The 18,564-nt window shown below is 34.9% G+C and overlaps 2 protein-coding genes across 2 annotated transcripts; both read left to right on the plus strand.

The window, feature by feature from the left end:
* The first annotated feature begins 284 nt into the window (after positions 1-284).
* LOC127787450 (acidic endochitinase-like) lies at positions 285-1,768 on the plus strand. The gene is made up of 2 exons (XM_052315503.1): positions 285-646; positions 1,093-1,768. Exons 1-2 carry the CDS (start codon positions 285-287, stop codon positions 1,622-1,624), a joined length of 894 nt encoding a protein of 297 aa, XP_052171463.1. The 3' UTR covers positions 1,625-1,768.
* Positions 1,769-2,821: 1,053 nt separating this feature from the next.
* On the plus strand, positions 2,822-16,684 carry LOC127787664 (acidic endochitinase-like). The gene is made up of 3 exons (XM_052315721.1): positions 2,822-2,909; positions 15,174-15,591; positions 16,156-16,684. The coding sequence occupies exons 1-3, from the start codon at positions 2,822-2,824 to the stop codon at positions 16,682-16,684; spliced, it is 1,035 nt and encodes a 344-aa protein (XP_052171681.1).
* The last annotated feature ends 1,880 nt before the right edge of the window (positions 16,685-18,564 follow it).

The raw sequence follows: 18,564 nt of genomic DNA on the forward strand, positions 1-18,564 counted from the left end.
TGCAATTCAAGGGATAAATCATTTTATTTTGAATGAGTAAAATAGCAATACCGTAATGTTTTAAAATTATTTTTTCACATGAAAATGACGTTGTAAGCTAAACATAATATCACTAATTGCATTTGAATTTAACTTGGGAGAAATTCTTTGATTGGTGGATTTTTATACTTGAATAGTGTAATACCAATGTTACCCTCATTGAGTGTCTATAAATATGGCCAGTCCTTGTGGCCTTCCATATGCCAATTCATTATTAACCCAAAGCATTGCATTTGCATCTATTCATGGCCGCAAAAGTCTTCCCACGACTCACCATCTTCCCCCTTCTGCTCCTCATTTCTTTCCTCATCCCCTCTTCCCATGGGGGCACCATCTCCATCTATTGGGGTCAGAATAAAAACGAAGGCAGCTTGGCCGACACTTGCAACTCCGGCAACTACGGCATTGTCAACATAGCTTTTTTATCCAAATTTGGCAATGGTCAAACTCCAGTCCTTAACCTCGCCGGCCACTGTGACCCGGCTGCCGGTACCTGTACTGGCTTGAGCAGCGACATCAAAGCTTGTCAGGCTAGCGGGATCAAGGTATTACTCTCCATTGGTGGTGACAGTGCCAGCTACTCCCTCAGCTCAGCCGAGGACGCCCGGTAATGAATTAAGCAATGATACGCATAGCCTAAATAGTATAAATGTCACTTAGTTTTACATTAAGATACCGAAAAAAAAAAAATGACTAAACCATCTTCTGTTGCCATTAAAAGAGGTTAATGTGATAATAACGTGGATGGTTAAACAGTATAGATTGTCACCAAATTTTAATAAAAGTATAAAAGTGTTACTGAATTTTGTATTAAAATACAAAAAAACATTAGAGTTTATATAGAAGTACAAAAATATTAACATTTCATTAGTCACTTTTAATGTCTATTGACAATAGTCATAGAATTGTATATTAAATTAAAATTTAGTGAACTTTCTATACTTCAATACAAAGTTAAGAGAATACTTGCACTATTTAACCAATTGGCTACGATGAATTCCTTGTTTTCTAAACAAGTTAAGGATTTTGATTCCTTTTGGGGTTTGGCCGTAGGAGCGTAGCAAACTACTTGTGGAACAACTTTCTCGGTGGCAACACGGGCGCTGGGCCGCTAGGTGATGCTGTGCTGGACGGGATTGACTTCGACATCCTGGGCGGCACCCCCGACCACTGGGATGACCTAGCCAAGGCTTTATCAGGTTTCAACCAAGGAAAGAAGGTCTACTTAGCCGCAACCCCACAGTGCCCATTCCCAGACAAATGGCTAAACGGTGCACTTTCCACCGGCCTTTTCAACCACGTCCAAGTCCAATTCTACAACAACCCTCCCTGTCAATACGCAGACAATAGTGCCGACAATCTCAAAAAGTATTGGAACCAGTATTGGACGACCATTCAAGCCGAGAAAGTGTTCCTGGGGTTGCCCGCAGCTCCGGAAGCTGCCGGCGGTGGCTATATTGCCCCTAACGTGCTGGTGTCTGATGTTCTTCCAGATATTAAGGGTTCTTCTAAGTATGGAGGTGTGATGCTTTGGAGCAAGTTTTATGATAAGGGGTATAGCTCGGCTATCAAATCCAGTGTTTAAAATGCTTTTTAATTCCTTTGAATAAGTGACCCCTCTTGGAGTTTATGGAACAGTGAAAATAAATGTTACTTATCAGGTTTGAATAAAATTAATTTCTTCATGATCAAAATGCTGTATTCTCAATCATTTATATTAATATAAACTCGTGCCATTTTTTTCCTTTTCAATTTAGTAAGAATTTAAATTTAAGACCGAATGCATAAATTCATCTTTCAACTTTCAACTTCTTCTTTTTTTTTTAAACACGGCACCCTCAACTTTGCTCCGGAATTGTTGCTTGCAATAAGGTTTTTCTCTCAATAGCTTGAAAGAATATTGGGCCTAATTGTTGCAACTTAAAAGCTGCAACTTTTAGTTTCTAGATTAAAAAAAGTGAGTATGTAGTGTTTGTTTTAGCTTTTAAAATTCTAGCTTATAGCTTCTACTAGCTTTTAGAATGGTAGAAGTTGGCTTTTTCAAAGGTGGGATACCCCAACTTCTACAACTTCTGATTAAACAGTTACATTTTTTTTGACAATTTTGCCCCTATTTTTAATAAAGAATTACTCTTCTGTCCACACAATCAAGGGTCTCTGTTTTCCACCGCCATCTCCATTTTCAAATCTCTTCTTCTCACTCGCCATCTCCCTTTCTCTCTATACACTAATTAATTTTTTTATAACACTTGAAACTTATACATATACACTAATTAATTTTTAAATTATCATTCTATAACTATTAAGGGTATTATGGATAATTATACAAAAATAAGTTATTTTACAGCTTATAGTATCAAATACTACAACTGTTTAACTACAACTTCTGAGAAGTTGTAACAAACAAGTTCACAATTTATTTTAAATTTTAGAAGTTATAATCTAAAAAGTTAAAAATTATAATTTTTTTAATTAAGTTACAACAAACCGGCCATCGTGAAACCGTGTGCCAAAGCTTAAGCAATCTTAGCATATGGCTCGTTCCCGCCGGTCTCCGCTAACCAGATCGCGGCCACAAAGTCGGACACCTATTGGCTGAAGTGATGGGGGCTTTTCCAGACAGGTTCGTCGGTCGAGATCTCGAAATCCGACCACTGTTTGGGCTACGGATTGTGAGGATGAAGGTCCCTCGAGGGGGGACTTTAGTGGTAGCGATTCGGGCACCTCTGGTGATTATTTAGAGGATGATGATGGGCAGTCAAATACATAGATTGAAGCGGAGATGGCGATTCAAGATGGCGGTGAACTGTATGTCATGCTTGAAGGAAATTTCCATGATGGCGGTGAAAGGCATATGGCGAGATCCCCAGGTTGGTTATAGGAAGATGGATCTGTGATGGGCGATCTGGTTCTGGACAAGCCCCTTAGTGTTTTTGCCTTGGAAGGAAATCGGAACTCCAATGATGGGCCGATGGTGATAGTGATGAATTTAGTGATTTTTTTTTTTTTGCTTATTTAATTATCTATATGATTATTCATTCAATCTTACGTTATATCTATGTTATTACAAATAACAAAATAAATATTAAAACAATAAAGAGTGAGTAATGAACACGACTATATATAATGATTCAATTTATCATAAATACCTAATCTATTTTCTTAAGGTCTTAACCACCTTTAGAGTTCTATTAAATCAATCAACGCTAAGGTTTTTTCTTAATTTACCTTAAAAACTACATACAAACCTAGATTTTCACCAAATCTAATAATCCAAAACAAACCACACAACAGTTTAAAGATTACAGAGATTGTCCTCACATGAACACAAATGAATCACAAAATTAAAACATTACAAGGCAATGGTAAAATAATAATCGATTATACCCTCTGTTGATGGAAATGAAAAGGACTCAATTTTCAACGTTTCGACCTCCGATTGCTTTGGGCTCGTTGGTGATTGTGCAATAGGGCACACAATCCTTGTGGATCTTGAATGAATCAACGATCTTGTAGTGTTTAGAATGTGATTAAGGAGACTTCAATTCATGCTTAACTTGATTTTATACTCATTAGGGCAACCTGTTTTCCTTTTAAATTTTTCTACCCATTAGACTCAAGTAGTTGACTAAGTTGAACCTTTAATCAGTCAATGTTGAGTCTTTAGTCGACTAAGCTAAATTTAGAGTCGACTTACCTGGATCTTTAGTCGACTCATGGAGAGGTTTAGTTTACTTATTGAAAAACACTTCTCGCCCAAGTCGACTAATGCTACAAAAAATAAAACATTTATGCAGAGATGCTCTATGCTTAGTCAACTAATGATCCAATTATGAAGAAAATGAATTTTCTCCATTAAATCATATTTGTAAAATAGTTTGAATAAATAAAAATACTTTACTGGAATTAAAGCCATAGAAAATATTACAAAATAAAATTGGGGGTTAATGATTTGTACATAAGTCAAGATTGGTATTTTTGTTAATTATCAAAAATCCAAAATTAATTAAACATGGCAAGTTGGCTCAAAATTCTCTCCCTTTTTCATGATGACAAAAGCATGATTTTTGACATAATTAATTAGTTTAAAAATATTTTGAACTCCTCCTCAATTTTATAGAGAAGTTTCCCCTTTCAAGAATACTAATGACATACATCAAAGAATAATGTTATGCCTTACAAAAAGAATTTGTTATGGATTTGAAATATCAATTTCAAGCATCCAAAACTATCAAGTGTCAAAAGCCAGAAACAATAGTAAGTAATTAGTAATAATGCAACAATGATAATTACAAAAGTAACTCGATTGTGTGTACACTGTGGTGTGTAGCTTGGCTGTTTGTACCTGTGATTTGGCTGCTGCTATCGGAAGCTCCGTTTCCCACATCATCCTTGCCTGGCTCGAGACCTCGGGGCTTGAAGCTGTTATGGTAACACCGTCGAGCTTTTTTCTAGTCAGCGTGAACAACTCCGACCTCAGTGGCTAACATTGGGAAGTTCATGGCTAGATGGGGAGTTGATACTACTGCACCCAGGGTGTTGAGAGATGGGCGATCGAGGAACGCGTTGTACGGTGTCTAACAGTCAATGACCAAGTACTGGATGCTGATTGTTTTGACGAGAGGGGTTGTTTCAAATGAAACAGCAGATCCACATAACCCTTGACACCTACTTGTTCCCCGGAAAAGCCAATTAGATTCCCTTGGAATGATTTTAGCTCATTTTCAGGGATTCCCATCTTTCTCAAGGTCAACAGATATAATAAGTCGATCGAGCTCCCTTGATTGACAAAGACATTTTTTACCAAAAAGTTGGTGGCGACAATTGAGACTACCATGAGATCATCGAGGCTTTCATCAACGCCCTCAAAGTCTTTGTCAATGAAGGAGATCACAGGGTGTCAAGCCATTCTTTTCAACTTTTTCTCAACATTTTCTGCCGACATTACCTCTTGGAGGTGTGCCTTTCTTGCCGAGCTTGAATCTCTTTCGCTCATGAAACCTCCCGAGATGGTATCAATGACCCTGACTATCTGATTGGCTGGGGATGGTCAAACATTTCACCTATCATTTGCCCGAGGTCGCCTCTGGGGACTACAACTCCTTTGCCTATCCGGATTGCCCTGTGGGGACCGCCTTCGATCCGCTCTGTAAGTGTATTGGCAGAGGTGGCCCTCCTTGACCAGATGCTTGATTTGATCCTTTAAGGCGACACATTCTTCGGTTGTGTGCCCGAACATGTGATGGTAGTCACATCGCTTGCTGGTGTCGGCATTGCCACGGAAAGGCTATTGGTCCGAGGTGTTTGGGAGTGGGATTATTCTTGAGTTGTAAACTTTACGGAGGATTCGTTCTCGCCTGGTTGTGAGGGGAGTATAGGTATCATAGCGCAGTCGGGGTGGCATGGGAAGCCGGGCTGGCTCTCTTCATCCCCTGTCGCGGTCTTTGTTATCTTGTCCTCGGTTGGAGTCTCTCTCGAGATTACGCTGGTGTTTAGTAGGGGGCCTTGACTGGTGGATTGGTTATGGCCGAGCAAAAGGTTGGGTGTCTCCATGTCTAGCAGTCGATGCTTCCTCTATGTTTATATATCTTGCGGCCCGCAGCCTGAGGTCGTCCAGGTTGGAAGAGGGCTTATGTGCTAGTGAGTCAGCAAAGGGACCTGCTTTTAGCCCGGCCATAATGGGGTGTAAGGAAACTGTCGGGTTGAGGTCTTTGATCTAGATTGCCTCCTGATTAAATCCATTTAGAAATGCCCAGAACAACTCGTGCTCACCTTGCCTTAGGTTAACGAAACTAGCCGACGTCTTGTGGTGAGCTCAACTTGTGGAAAAATGAGTGTGGAAGCGGGTGGCTAGCTCGGAAAAGTAGTGGATAGAGTTTTGTTCCAATAAAGAGGACCTCCACAACGGCTAGGTTTTGTGGAAGGTGGTCGGTGGTGTTTTGTTCCTGGATAAGGGCACTTTTGGTTCCCACCATGGTAAGGTGATAGGGTAGGCTTGAAAGGCTCCAGTGAGATTATGAGGCAGATAAGTTTTATCGGGCCCCACGATGAGCGCCAGAAGTTTCTTCCCGACCAAAGAAACGATCGAAGGCAAGCCTGCAACAGCAAAGGACGGGCTGCGGCGATCGATCCGTCAAGGGGTGGTTGGAACCTACAAACACTCCGACGCTCAAGTAAGTCAGAGAGTATGGGTAGGTTAGAAAAAGAACATATCTTAACTCTAAAGATAGATGGTTTATAAATGAGAAGAAGTCATCCTGTATGCACGCGTCGTGCATTTGCAGGTGATAGGATTAGATATTCAGCGCCGTTAGGACTTCCTGAGGGTAGCATGGTGTCTACGAGACCTTCATTAATGTGGATAAAATTCGCCATTAATGAGGATGCAATTTGTCATAAATAAAGATGAGATCTTGAGCGGGTGCAAAAATACCCTATATGAGTCTATGATGATGTTGTAGTAGGCTGACGTAGAGCTAGAATCGAATCGTGGGCCTAGGGCCGTGATCGAGGCAGGGACCTAGATTGACCCAGGGGCTAAGGGTCGAGATTGGGCCTAAGGCCATAGGTCAAACTGGGTCGGTACAGTCTAAATGGTTATGGATGAAATTATGCATTTGGCCTTAAATTTAAGCCTAAGTTAACAAAACACCATCTTAGACATTTAATTGTCATTAATTTATTATTTAATATTTTTTATCTAATCCATTATCATAGAAAACCATACTTATATGGGATTTCTATATTCTATTTATTTTTATTCACTCCTTTTCTATTTCACTCATTATTAGGTGTTTCTCAAATAGAGTTTTACAACTAGCTATATTATACAGAAATAGAAATAGAAAATAAATATAATATGAAATAGAAATAAAAAATAATATTTTTAAAAAAGGTATGAAATGGAAATGAGAGGAAAAGTGGAAATAATAAAACATGAGTCTTTTTTGTAAATATATTTTTTAATATAAAAAAATATAAAATATAATTATTCAATCAAATATAAATATAAATTTCATTATCCATTCAGGTAAATATAAACACAATTTATTTCTATCTCTAATGTAGTTGCCAGAACAATAGAAACGGATTGCTTCTGTTTATAACGTGGTCGTGAAACAAAAACAAATTTTCAATATTTTTCAATGATGCGAAACAAGTCCAAAACGTTTCCAAAAAAACAAAAATAGACGGAATTTTTTTTTATGTGTTTCTTAGTATTTTGGAATAAAAAATGTTTTAGAAACGCCAAAACGACATTATTTCAATATTTTTGTGCTATCAGAATCTTGTAGTAAAGAATGGAGAAGAGAAAGTGGTGCATACAGCTAAATTTAAAGAGAAAGTCAATTATTTTATGTTTGGACACTGATTTATAATATTTTTTGTGACATTCATTTATTATTGTATTATATTTTATGTCACGGTCAATGCACAAATGCTATTAAAAATATCACAATTGAGTATTCAAACAATATTTCTATTATTTTCTTTATTGATACAAAAGTATATGGCACCGATATTTTATTTTGCTTAATTTAAACAAGACACAACTCACTTATTGAAAAATAATTATTTAAATGTCGACTCAATTAAGGGGATTACCTTCTGGGTGGACTAATAGGATGACTTGATCGGCATCTATGCGTTGTCACATGCTCCTGATAGGATTAAACTCGTAAATCTATTATGTATTACCAATTAATTTGCTTTATTTGAAAGTCAATTGAAATGCTTACAAAGTAAGCGTCAATACGAGCACCTATAAAAAATGATAGGATTTGTTCCTCCATATAATCTCTTGCACTCAAATTTGTAAAAAGAATGAAATAAATGTAAAATGATCAGTAAAAATCTATTGTTTTATCTAAGGCGATTCTAACATTTATATACGTAATGGGAACTCAAGATACACAAGGTTATCTCTAATATTTTTAGACTTGAATATCTCAAGCTGGCAACAAATTTGTCGGACCGAGATTATCTTTAAGATTCCTATATTCGAGTATCTCGAGTTTGTAACGGATCTACCAAGCCAAAATTGCCTCCAAATCTTTCAAATCCAATTATCTCGAGTTGCACCCATAAAGGTCGTGTTATCCTAAATTAAAATTTGAGAGTTAGATTTTAATGCATATCATTAGAATTTGTATTAGATTTTTTATTCCATTGTGCATGTACATAAAGGCATTTAAATGGGAAAAGATATAATTACCTTTTTAATTTTTATATATTATATGATGCATTTATTTTTTTACTTTTAGATAATAAATTTTAGTTTATTTGATAATTGTATATAAACTCTTTTTATTGTACATCATATACTTTTTATATTATATAAGATATAAATACCTCTAGACACTATATATAGAAATTCCCTGCACTTTTTTATCTTATTAAATAAAGAAGTTATTATATACTTTTAAAACATTACGACCGTATAAGTTTGTTATCTCGAAGGTATATATAGGTGATGAAATTAAATTTGTAAATCTATTCTATTAATTATATAGCAAAGGCACTATTTTAGTATTCTAAAACCTTATTAATTAAATAATTTCTCAAAATAACTTTTCAATAATTCATTAAAAAGTAAAAATTTATTATGTAAACAACATTTAAATTCATGTCCTCTTGTATCTAATTTAAAATTAATTTTACCACTACACTCAAATTCATCTTTTCTTGAAATAATGTCCAAAAAAGTTAAAAACCACTACAAGAGTTTCGATTTTTTCTAACAGTAAAAAAATCGTCGAAAAAAGTAAAAAACTATCGGTAAAAGTTTTACCGATGATAATTATAACCGTCGAAAATATCTTCGTTGGAAAAGTTTTCTGCTGTCGGTAAAGTTTTTACTTTTCCTGGCGGTTTAAAGGTATTGCTAGTGGTTAAAAAATTGCCGGCAAAGTCAAATAATTGCCGGTGGTTTAAAGAAACTGCCAGCAAAGTAATAAAATTGTCGACAATTTTCATAACTGCCGGCAAAGATCAACCCTTTTTTTTTAAATATATTCCTTGTTGGTTGATGCAATAACATAGATGGGTGAATGAAGAATAGATTATTTGACATTATGAACAATTCTATTTTATCAATTCTCACTTCAATAAAACTATAATGGGTAAACACAAACACTCAATAGTTTAAACTGGAAAAAAAAATTAGATATTTGTGATAACACTTGAAGAAATCACTAGATTTTTATCATAAATGAACAAAAAAAAAAAAAAAAAGAGCCAGAAACAGCCCAGTAGAGAGAAAGGTGGAAATGTAGTCAACCAAACTGTCCAACTAGTATCATAATAGAACGTCCCAATTCACAAATAGAAGTACAACTATGTTTGTATGGTCATCAACCATTTTAGCCAAATACTTTAGAAGCATAAGCACCGAAATTAAGAAAAATAAGTTCAATTCAAATATGCAACTAGCCATTGATCACCCCAAACATTAAGATCTTAAAAATGGATAGCAGATAATTCAAGCTTTTCATATGACTAAGGCTAATAAGAGATTAGGCCAAGCTTAACTTATATTTATGCATTTTATTTCAAAAATTCAAAAGGAGGATGCTTAGAGCAACCAGTCTCGGACAAAGACTAATAAGATATGTGTTTAGATAAGTAGGCGCAATTAAAACATTATTTGTTTGGAATCAACTAGAAAATCTAAAAGAATTAACTTGCTCACTGTGACCCTGCGGGAAATAAACCACACGGCTTCCGATAGCAGGCAGTCAAACAAGAGGGCCAGCACATGCATGCCAAAGTTCAGAATTCAGACATCTTTTCTCCCTTGCAGATTTCATTACACATAAATCAAATTATTCAAGAAGGGTTCACATTAAATGAAAAGTATTAACCACAAAACCTACAAAAAAAAATAAAAAAATCATATGCAAACATGCCATTTGAGGAAATCAGTATAGGGCAGAAAAGCTAAGAAAACAATGCTTGGTAGCTGATCTGGAAATTAAGAAGAGCTCTAGACCATAATACGGGGGAAATGGATAGAAATTCAAGAAAGAAAATGAAAAGAGAAACCATACCTTCAGGCAACTGCTGAGTAAAACCAACAGAAGAGAGTCTTATATCTACAGAATCAACTCAACCCCGAAACTAGGAGCCACAAAAACCACTAATTCCCCCAAACAGAAGGCTTCATGAACTTCCTTCCCAACCAAAAACAGCATACTGCCTTTACTATTCCCCATAATCTCTACCCAAATCTAAAACCACCACCACCAGCAAATATATTGCTAAGAGATGATGATGATCCTTGTTTATATAGTCTTCATATGAATGCTATAAACAAAATCGCCAAGAAACCCCCTGAAATCTTCAATCGAAACCGGTTCCACTGCATAAAACGTGAATATCGTGTCCTGCGAGAATTAGGTGTCGAACAACCTATACAGGACAAGAGGTCAACCAGTCAACTACCAAACAGAGAAACATATTTTCACATAGTTTTTTGAACCAAAAGTAGAACGTGTACAAGAGGCACACTGAGCAATAGGAAAATTCACACACTAATCACTTAGCCCTCTTCTTTCCCATGAAACTGAACAAAAAGAGAGCATCTTACCTTCTCGTTATCAATTCTTTTTCTTTCCTGGGAAACAAAACCAGCATACGTCCGAGACAAACACACAATTGCCTGTCTGAACCAAAGACAAGCGAGAAAGGCAATCATGAATACTTAATATATAACTTCCAAGGTCTCTCCCTCTCGCATTTTCAAATCTAGGTTCCAATCCAAATAATATTACTACTTTAATTAAGTATTCTCTAATTAGATGTGTCAAATATTTGATTTTATGTGAATTACGAATATATGTTATAAAAATGTGTAATAATGAAAAAATATTTTATATAATAACTAGTATTTCTCACCAATCAATTATTTCCAACCATTTAATTGTTGTATAAACAGTTCAATAACATCTAGTAATTTCTCAAATAGCATAAACAGTTCAATTGTAATTTAAATTAACAGTGTCCAAATGAATAAGTAATTTCTCAATAGCATAAACAATTCAATGAGACAATGATATGGAGAAAATCGAATCAGAGATACAACATCAAGTAATTTCTCAAATAGCATAACAGTTCGATGATAAAACATCGAGTAATTTCTGTAATGGCATAAACAGTTCAATAGCATTTCAAATGAACAATCCAAGAAATCCAAATGGATACCTGAGATGGAGATCAAATCTTGTCACGTCCTCGTCGGAAATGTTCATAGGTGGAGTTCTCGAGCTTCGTCGGTGCTAGATATCGCTGGGAGAGGAAATGAAATGACTGGAAACAGAGAGAGAAAGAGATAGCGAAGCTAGAGGAAATGAAATGATTGAAAATGATAGATGTGAAATAACAGTCAGAGAGAGGGAGAAGCAAGAGCAATCGAGAGGCAGTCAGGCAGTGAGGGCGAGCGCGACTGAGAGTGAGCAGGCGAGGGCGAAAGTGAGAGGGACTGAGAGTGAGCAAGCGAGGGCGAGGGCAAGAGCGACTGAGAGTGAGTGAGCGAGGGCGAGCGGAATATAGTGGCGAGAGCGAGCGAGAGAGACACAACGAGGCGCAAGCGAGAGAGGGTTAGGGTTTGCAGAGGGGAATTTTGGAAGAGAAAGGGTAAGGGGAAGATTTGGGCGTCGGCGGGGGGAATTTTGGGGGTGTTATAAATAAGTCGTATCCCCAATAGTTTTTAAACTGCCAGGGATGTATCTAAATCACCGGCAGTTTTAAAACCGTCAGGGATGGGTTAACATCACCGGTGATTTATAAAATCCATCGAAGATGTGTATGGCATAACTGGCCTTCAAAATTGTTGGCTATTGTGTTAAATCCCCAACGGTTTTATATAAATCGTCGGGGATTGTGGTGTTTTCCCGACACTTGCTCAAACCATTGGAAAAATTTTGCAGACAATACCACTTCTTCTTTTAGTGAACTAAATTTCAACAGTGAAATGTATTTTTTAACTTGTACATGTATAACACGAATCACTTAGTGGTTCCAATTAAATTGGAGAGAAAATTTATCACTAATTCTAAAAAAATGATTTTTCAAAAAATCGAGTTGAGCAATTCGATTTTGTTTCAGTTCAATTTTAGTTCGATTAATCTTAAAAACCAAGTCCATTGGTTCAATTTTTTCAAAAATTGAAGTAGGACTATGGGAATATGTTGGAGGGATGAATTTCATATCTAATGTAAAAAAAAAAAAGTTATAACGTATATGTAAGAAGTCATAATTTTCATAATTTTTTTCTCATAAAAGTCTTTTTCAAGACAAAAGTGTAAGGCCAATGGAAACTGCTAGTAAATGCGTGTCTAATGAAAGTAGATAATATTTTAGATTACAATAATGGCACTCTTAGATCCTCTATAAGCACAACTCACCCTTGACGGAATGCTTGGATTGAGGACATACGATCCCATGTGCTATTTGTGTGTACATTAAAAAGTAAAAAAATAATTAAATATGCTTGATAATTATGATATAATTATAAAATGATATTATTAGAATCCAATTATAATTTATTAAAAATAAAGTTGTTATGCATATTTGTAAACTCTCTATATTGTATGTTTTGTCGGATCTTTAAACTCTTTTGAATTAGTCACAATATACTTTTCTATTACTTATGATGTTAAGTAAATTAATCATACACCTCCTAGACTTTGGATTTTTTAGCTTAGACACTCTTTGAACTTCTTTTTTTTTTGGGTGCTAAATTGGTCCTTGATTTTTTTTTTTTTAAATGGTCATAACTCCCCATCCATGTGAAACAACACTAATTAAATTAAATTAAATAGATATTAGAGATAAGTTAATTTAAATTAGTTTAATTAATGTTGTTTCTTACGAATGGGGTTATCTAGCTATTTTGAAAATTTTATGAACTAATTTATCAAAAAGTTAAATTTAGAGAGTTTCTGAATCAAATGCCCAAAATTCAAGTGATCTATGATCGATTTAAACCTCAGCAAATGTGTAAATGAAAAATCTAAAATTCAAGAAACGTACAGTCAATTTGCACTTTTCTTTAGCAAATTGGAGATCGTGAATTTTGATGATGAAGGGAAATAATCAACCAACTAGCAGGTAAATCACACTAAAGGTTATAAAATTTTGGCATTTTTTTTAATTTGGTCACTAAACTTCAATTCCTTGCAAAGTGATAATAAAATTTTAAATTATTTTGTAATGTGGTCACTAAAGTGATTTTTTGATGATTTCTAATCAAAATTGCTGATGTGGCGATGATGTGGCGCTAATGTAGCTATTGTCATGTTAGCAATTTTGTTGAGAAATTGTCCAAAAATCATTTTAGTGACTATATTGTAAAATATTTTAAAGTTTTGTTATTACTTTGCAAGGAATTGAAGTTTAATGACCAAATTAAAAAGGAGGACAAAATTTTGTGACTTTTAATGTGATTTACCCACCAACTAGCTAATATAAAAATGTCACTTGGACCAACTCAAACAAAACACTTAGACAAGTGAGAAATTGGTATGTTGCACTATCTTGATAAGCTGATCCAAAGGCCACTTGGAAGGCATCTGAACCCAATGTATGGCGAGATATGATGACCTAATAAGTATGGCTTGAGCCCCTGACCACAGGTACCAGTAGGGACGATTCCAGCATTGTAGAGTAGGGTGGGCTGAGTTGGGTTGGAGGTGGGTTAAACTAAATTTAGACTGAATTTTATCTTAAAAGTTTAATTTTTTTTGTAGGCTGCCCAGGGTTTCAGTTTAAGACAGTTCACATTTAGATCCACCCCTGAGTACCAACCATGCCCATCATATTCAAGGTAGTGTCTTCAGTTCAAATCATGCTCAAACCATCAGATATATATAAGTTTTAAAAATTCTCAATTTTTTAATGAAAGATGCACAATAACTCCTTTTTTACTTATTATTCTTCTCGATCTTTCCTTATTAAACATTAACTCGATTATTAGAAAAGTTTACAATAGGAGATAATAGCCCCAAATTTAAATGAGGTCATTAACTAGTGTTGCCCCATGAGTCCCATCTTCCAAGCAACGTCGAAACTTGTTAATAAAATTATTTTTAATTTTTAAAAATATTAACACAATATCAAAATTTTAAAAATCTAACAAAATTTCAATGTACTTAATAATATCAAATGGGTTTTATTTACTTATATAACAGCATAATAGATATATTATTGCCCTCTATTCCTGGTCTTTGTTGTGGGCCCTGTTGATTGAAGTTATTGAACGTCTTTTGTGGGAAATTTGTACCTCATGATCACTATATAGACTTGGCCAGACCAAGACTTTAATTGCAAGACTTTGAAATTGACTTGGCAGATGCAACTCATACTAATTAATCTCTCTCTTTTTTTATTTGTTTTCTTTTAATAGTTAAAATATTTTTTAGATATCAGTATCTAAAGTAAATATAACGTAAATATTACGTGGAAGTAAAAACGAGAATATAGTGTACCGTGAAGTAAATATAACGTAAATATTACGTGGAAGTAAGAACGAGAATATAGTGTACCGTGAAGGGGTGTGAGTAAATAATATAAATAGTTACTAAACTTTAGATTAAGATATAAAAATATTATTGAACTTCAATTCGGTATATAATTTTATGATTATCGTTAATTGTCGTTAAAAAAAAATTAATAAGATGTTGATATAACTAATAACATAGATGGCTAGACAGTACAAATGATCACTAAATTTTGTATAAAAATAAAAAAAATCACTAAATTTTGCATTAAACTATAAAATTGCCAGCATTTCGTTAGTTTCTTTTAACGATAATTGATAGTAATTATAGAATTATATATTAAATTAAAATTCAATAACTTTTTTATACCTCTGTGCAAAGTTCAATAACTATTTATACTATTTAGTCACTCAATGCAATTCAAAGGAGAAATCATTTTATTTTGAACGAGAAAAATACTAATACCTTTAAAATTATTTTTTCACATGAAAATGACGTTATAAGCTAAACATAATGTTAGTAGTTGCATTTGAATTTAACGTAGGAGAACTTCTTTGATCGGAGGATTTTTAAACTTGGAATAGTGTAATACCAATATTACCCTCATTGTGTGCCTATAATTATAAATATGGCCAGCCCTTGTGGGGCCTTCCCCATGTGCCAATTCATTGTTAACCCACAGCATTGCATTTGCATCCATTCATTGCTGCAAAAGTCTTCCCCCTTCTGCTCCTCCTTCCTTTGCTCATCCCCTCATCCCCTCTTCCCATGGGGGCAACATCTCCATCTATTGGGGTCAGAATGGAAAAGAAGGCAGCTTGGCCGACACCTGTGCCTTCGGCCACTATGGCATCGTCAACATAGCTTTCTTATCCACATTTGGCAATGGTCAGACACCAGTCCTCAACCTCGCCCGCCACTGTGATCCGGCCGCCGGTAACTGTACTGGCTTAAGCAGCGATATCAAAGCCTGTCAAGCTAGCGGGGTCAAGGTGTTGCTGTCCATCGGCGGTGGCGCTGGCAACTACTCCCTCAGCTCAGCCAAGGACGCCCGGTAAGGAATTAAGCAATAATATTGGGCCAAACACATACCTTTGTCCCTCAATTTTCACTTTTTTTTTCTTATAGTCATTTAATTTTTTTATTATTTTAATTATATTCTTAAATTTATATTTTCAAATCAATTTAATTCTTATATCTTAACATTTTTTTGTGTGATAATTTGAACATTTTTTTTATTTCAATTATACTATTATACTTATATTTTTTAATCAATTTAACTAATATACTTTGATATGTAAAAAAAAAAACTAGATAATCAGGCATGTAAAAAAAAATATAAGAATTAAATTTACTAAAAAATACAAATACGGAGATGTAAAAGAAACAATGAAAATTTTATGTCACCATATGATATTTCGGGTATAGGAATGTAATCGAAAATGTAGATATAAGAATTTAATCGAAATAACAAAAACTTCAAATAATCACACTAAAAAAATGTAAAAATATATAAACAAAAATATAAATTTGACTCGAATGGTATTGCATAGAATAAAATTCCTATTTTCTAAACAAGTTTGGGATTTTGATTCCTTTGGGCTTTGGGCACATGCAGGAGTGTAGCAAACTACTTGTGGAACAACTTTCTTGGCGGCAACACAGGTGCTGGGCCACTGGGCGATGCTGTGCTGGACGGGATTGACTTCGTCATCGTTGGCGGCAGCCCCGACCATTGGGACGACCTAGCCAAGGCATTATCAGGTTTCAACCAAGGAAAGAAAGTCTACTTGGCCGCAGCCCCACAATGCCCATTCCCAGACGCCTCGCTAAATGGTGCATTTTCCACCGGCCTCTTCAATTACGTCCAAGTCCAATTCTATGGAAACCCTCCCTGCCAGTACGCAGACGATAGTGCCGACAATCTCAAGAACTATTGGAACCAATGGACAACCATTCAAGCTGACCAACTGTTCCTGGGGCTGCCGGCAGCACCAGAAGCTGCCGACAGCGGCTTTATTGACCAGAATGTGCTGGTGCTTGATGTTCTTCCGGAGATTAAGGGTTCTTCTAAGTATGGAGGTGTGATGCTTTGGAGCAAGTTCTATGATAATGGCTATAGCTGGGCTATAGAATCCAATGTTTGAAATGCTTATTAATTCCTCTGAATGAGTGACCTTCTTCAGGTTATTATGTGCTTTTAAGATACGAGTTTTGTTAGGGCGAAGTCAGGATTTTGGTCTAGTGGGGCCGAAGTTAAATATAAAAAATATAATTTTAAAGATAAGATAATAGTGATAATATTAAAATAATTTTTTTTTACAATTGTTTCTTATAGCCTTTTATACTAGAAATTGTAATTGTTTAAGAAAATTATATTGATTATTTGAATCTTTAAACTCATTATAACCACGAAAGATTAGTTTTTATCGTAGAAAAAGTCAAACACAATCAATTGATGCATTTATACGAATTCAATAATTACACAGTATTTGTTTTAATTACTTGAAGAAAACTATCTCAATATTTTGCTCTTAATTCATTAAAGTTTTATAGTTGTTTCGAGTTTAATTATGTACAATATTAGTATCTCTAACATAAACTTAAAGTCTATCTTTTTTTTAAATAACTGAACCCTTTTTTCATAAAAGAATCACTATTTCATTATTCCACATTATTTGTTTTAAAAAGATAACGCTATAAGTAATATACGACATCTTTACTTATATTATATTCCAACTAATTACCAAATTCATTGAATCAAGTTTGAATGAATCGTCTTGATTTCGAGACTGACACAGATCTTTTTACAAGTAGGCTCTTCTAATTTGATCTTAAAAATTAACATTATAATCCATTATTATAGTTCTTAACTTGAGATTCGTAGGAAGTTGTGCAACATCAATTTGCTCAATACTTGCTTTGTTAATTTGTTCATTTTCTTCAATATAAATTTCCTCTATACTTATTTTCTTTACTTCACAATTTTCTTCAATACTTAATTTTATTTACATCATCATTGTAAAAAAATAAAATTATGAACAAATTATAAAAAATACTATAATAGTTACTACTGGCCATTATATACTTGCTTTCTTTAATACTTATTTCTTTTTAATTTCTAGTAGTAAAATATAATATATATATATTTTTTTTATTTTTAATAATAAATCATTATAAAAAATATTTTTTAAAAAAAAAATCTGGCCCAGTGGGGGCAACTGCCCCCACTGGGCCTCAGGTGGCTCCGCCCCTAGTTTTGTTCGGGGCCAAACCAAATGATGCCATGGAATGCAAGGTTTAAGTTATTATATGCTTTTAAGATATGAGTTTTTGTTCGGGGACCAAACCAAACGATGCCATGGAATGCAGGGCCATTGTACTAGAAGAATTTGATAGGCAGAACAAATAGAGTAATGTTATTCGACCATCTTTAGTGCCACCCTCAAAACCACCCAGTACAAAATTACAAATTTAGTCACTATGACAATTAAAAATATACAAATTTAGTCACTATGACAATTAAAAATATACCCTCAAGATATATATACTCTCAACTCATTTTTTTCTCTCACTGTCTCCCGTGTTTTCTTTCTCCTACTTCTTCCCCCTCCCCCACCTCTCTCTCTCTCTCTCTCTCTCTCTCTCACTCACTCACCCTTGTGATCGAGTTTCCTCCATTACAGCAGCTCTAACCCTCTTTCTTTCTCTTTCCCATCTATTGCACTTCTCCATTAGCCCCGATCTAGAAGGAGGTAAGTCTTCTAAACTTATTTGGATTTGATCGAAACTTTAAGATTAGATCTACGGAGTTTTGATCGTTGGATCTTGTTGGTTTTTGGGTATGTTGATCGATGAGGATAAGGGTGTCGGGTGGTTGCCTCTGATTGTCGGAAACCACCAGCTGTGGTGGCCGATGGCAACTAGCAGTCCATTTGCTACCCTCTCTTAATTGAAAATATTGTGATATTTTACACCAAAATATCACGATACCTCTTGGGTGGCTTTTTGGAGGGCCAAATAGCAT

This window comes from Diospyros lotus, chromosome 12 (assembly GCF_014633365.1).
Source record: "Diospyros lotus cultivar Yz01 chromosome 12, ASM1463336v1, whole genome shotgun sequence".
Lineage (NCBI taxonomy): Eukaryota > Viridiplantae > Streptophyta > Magnoliopsida > Ericales > Ebenaceae > Diospyros > Diospyros lotus.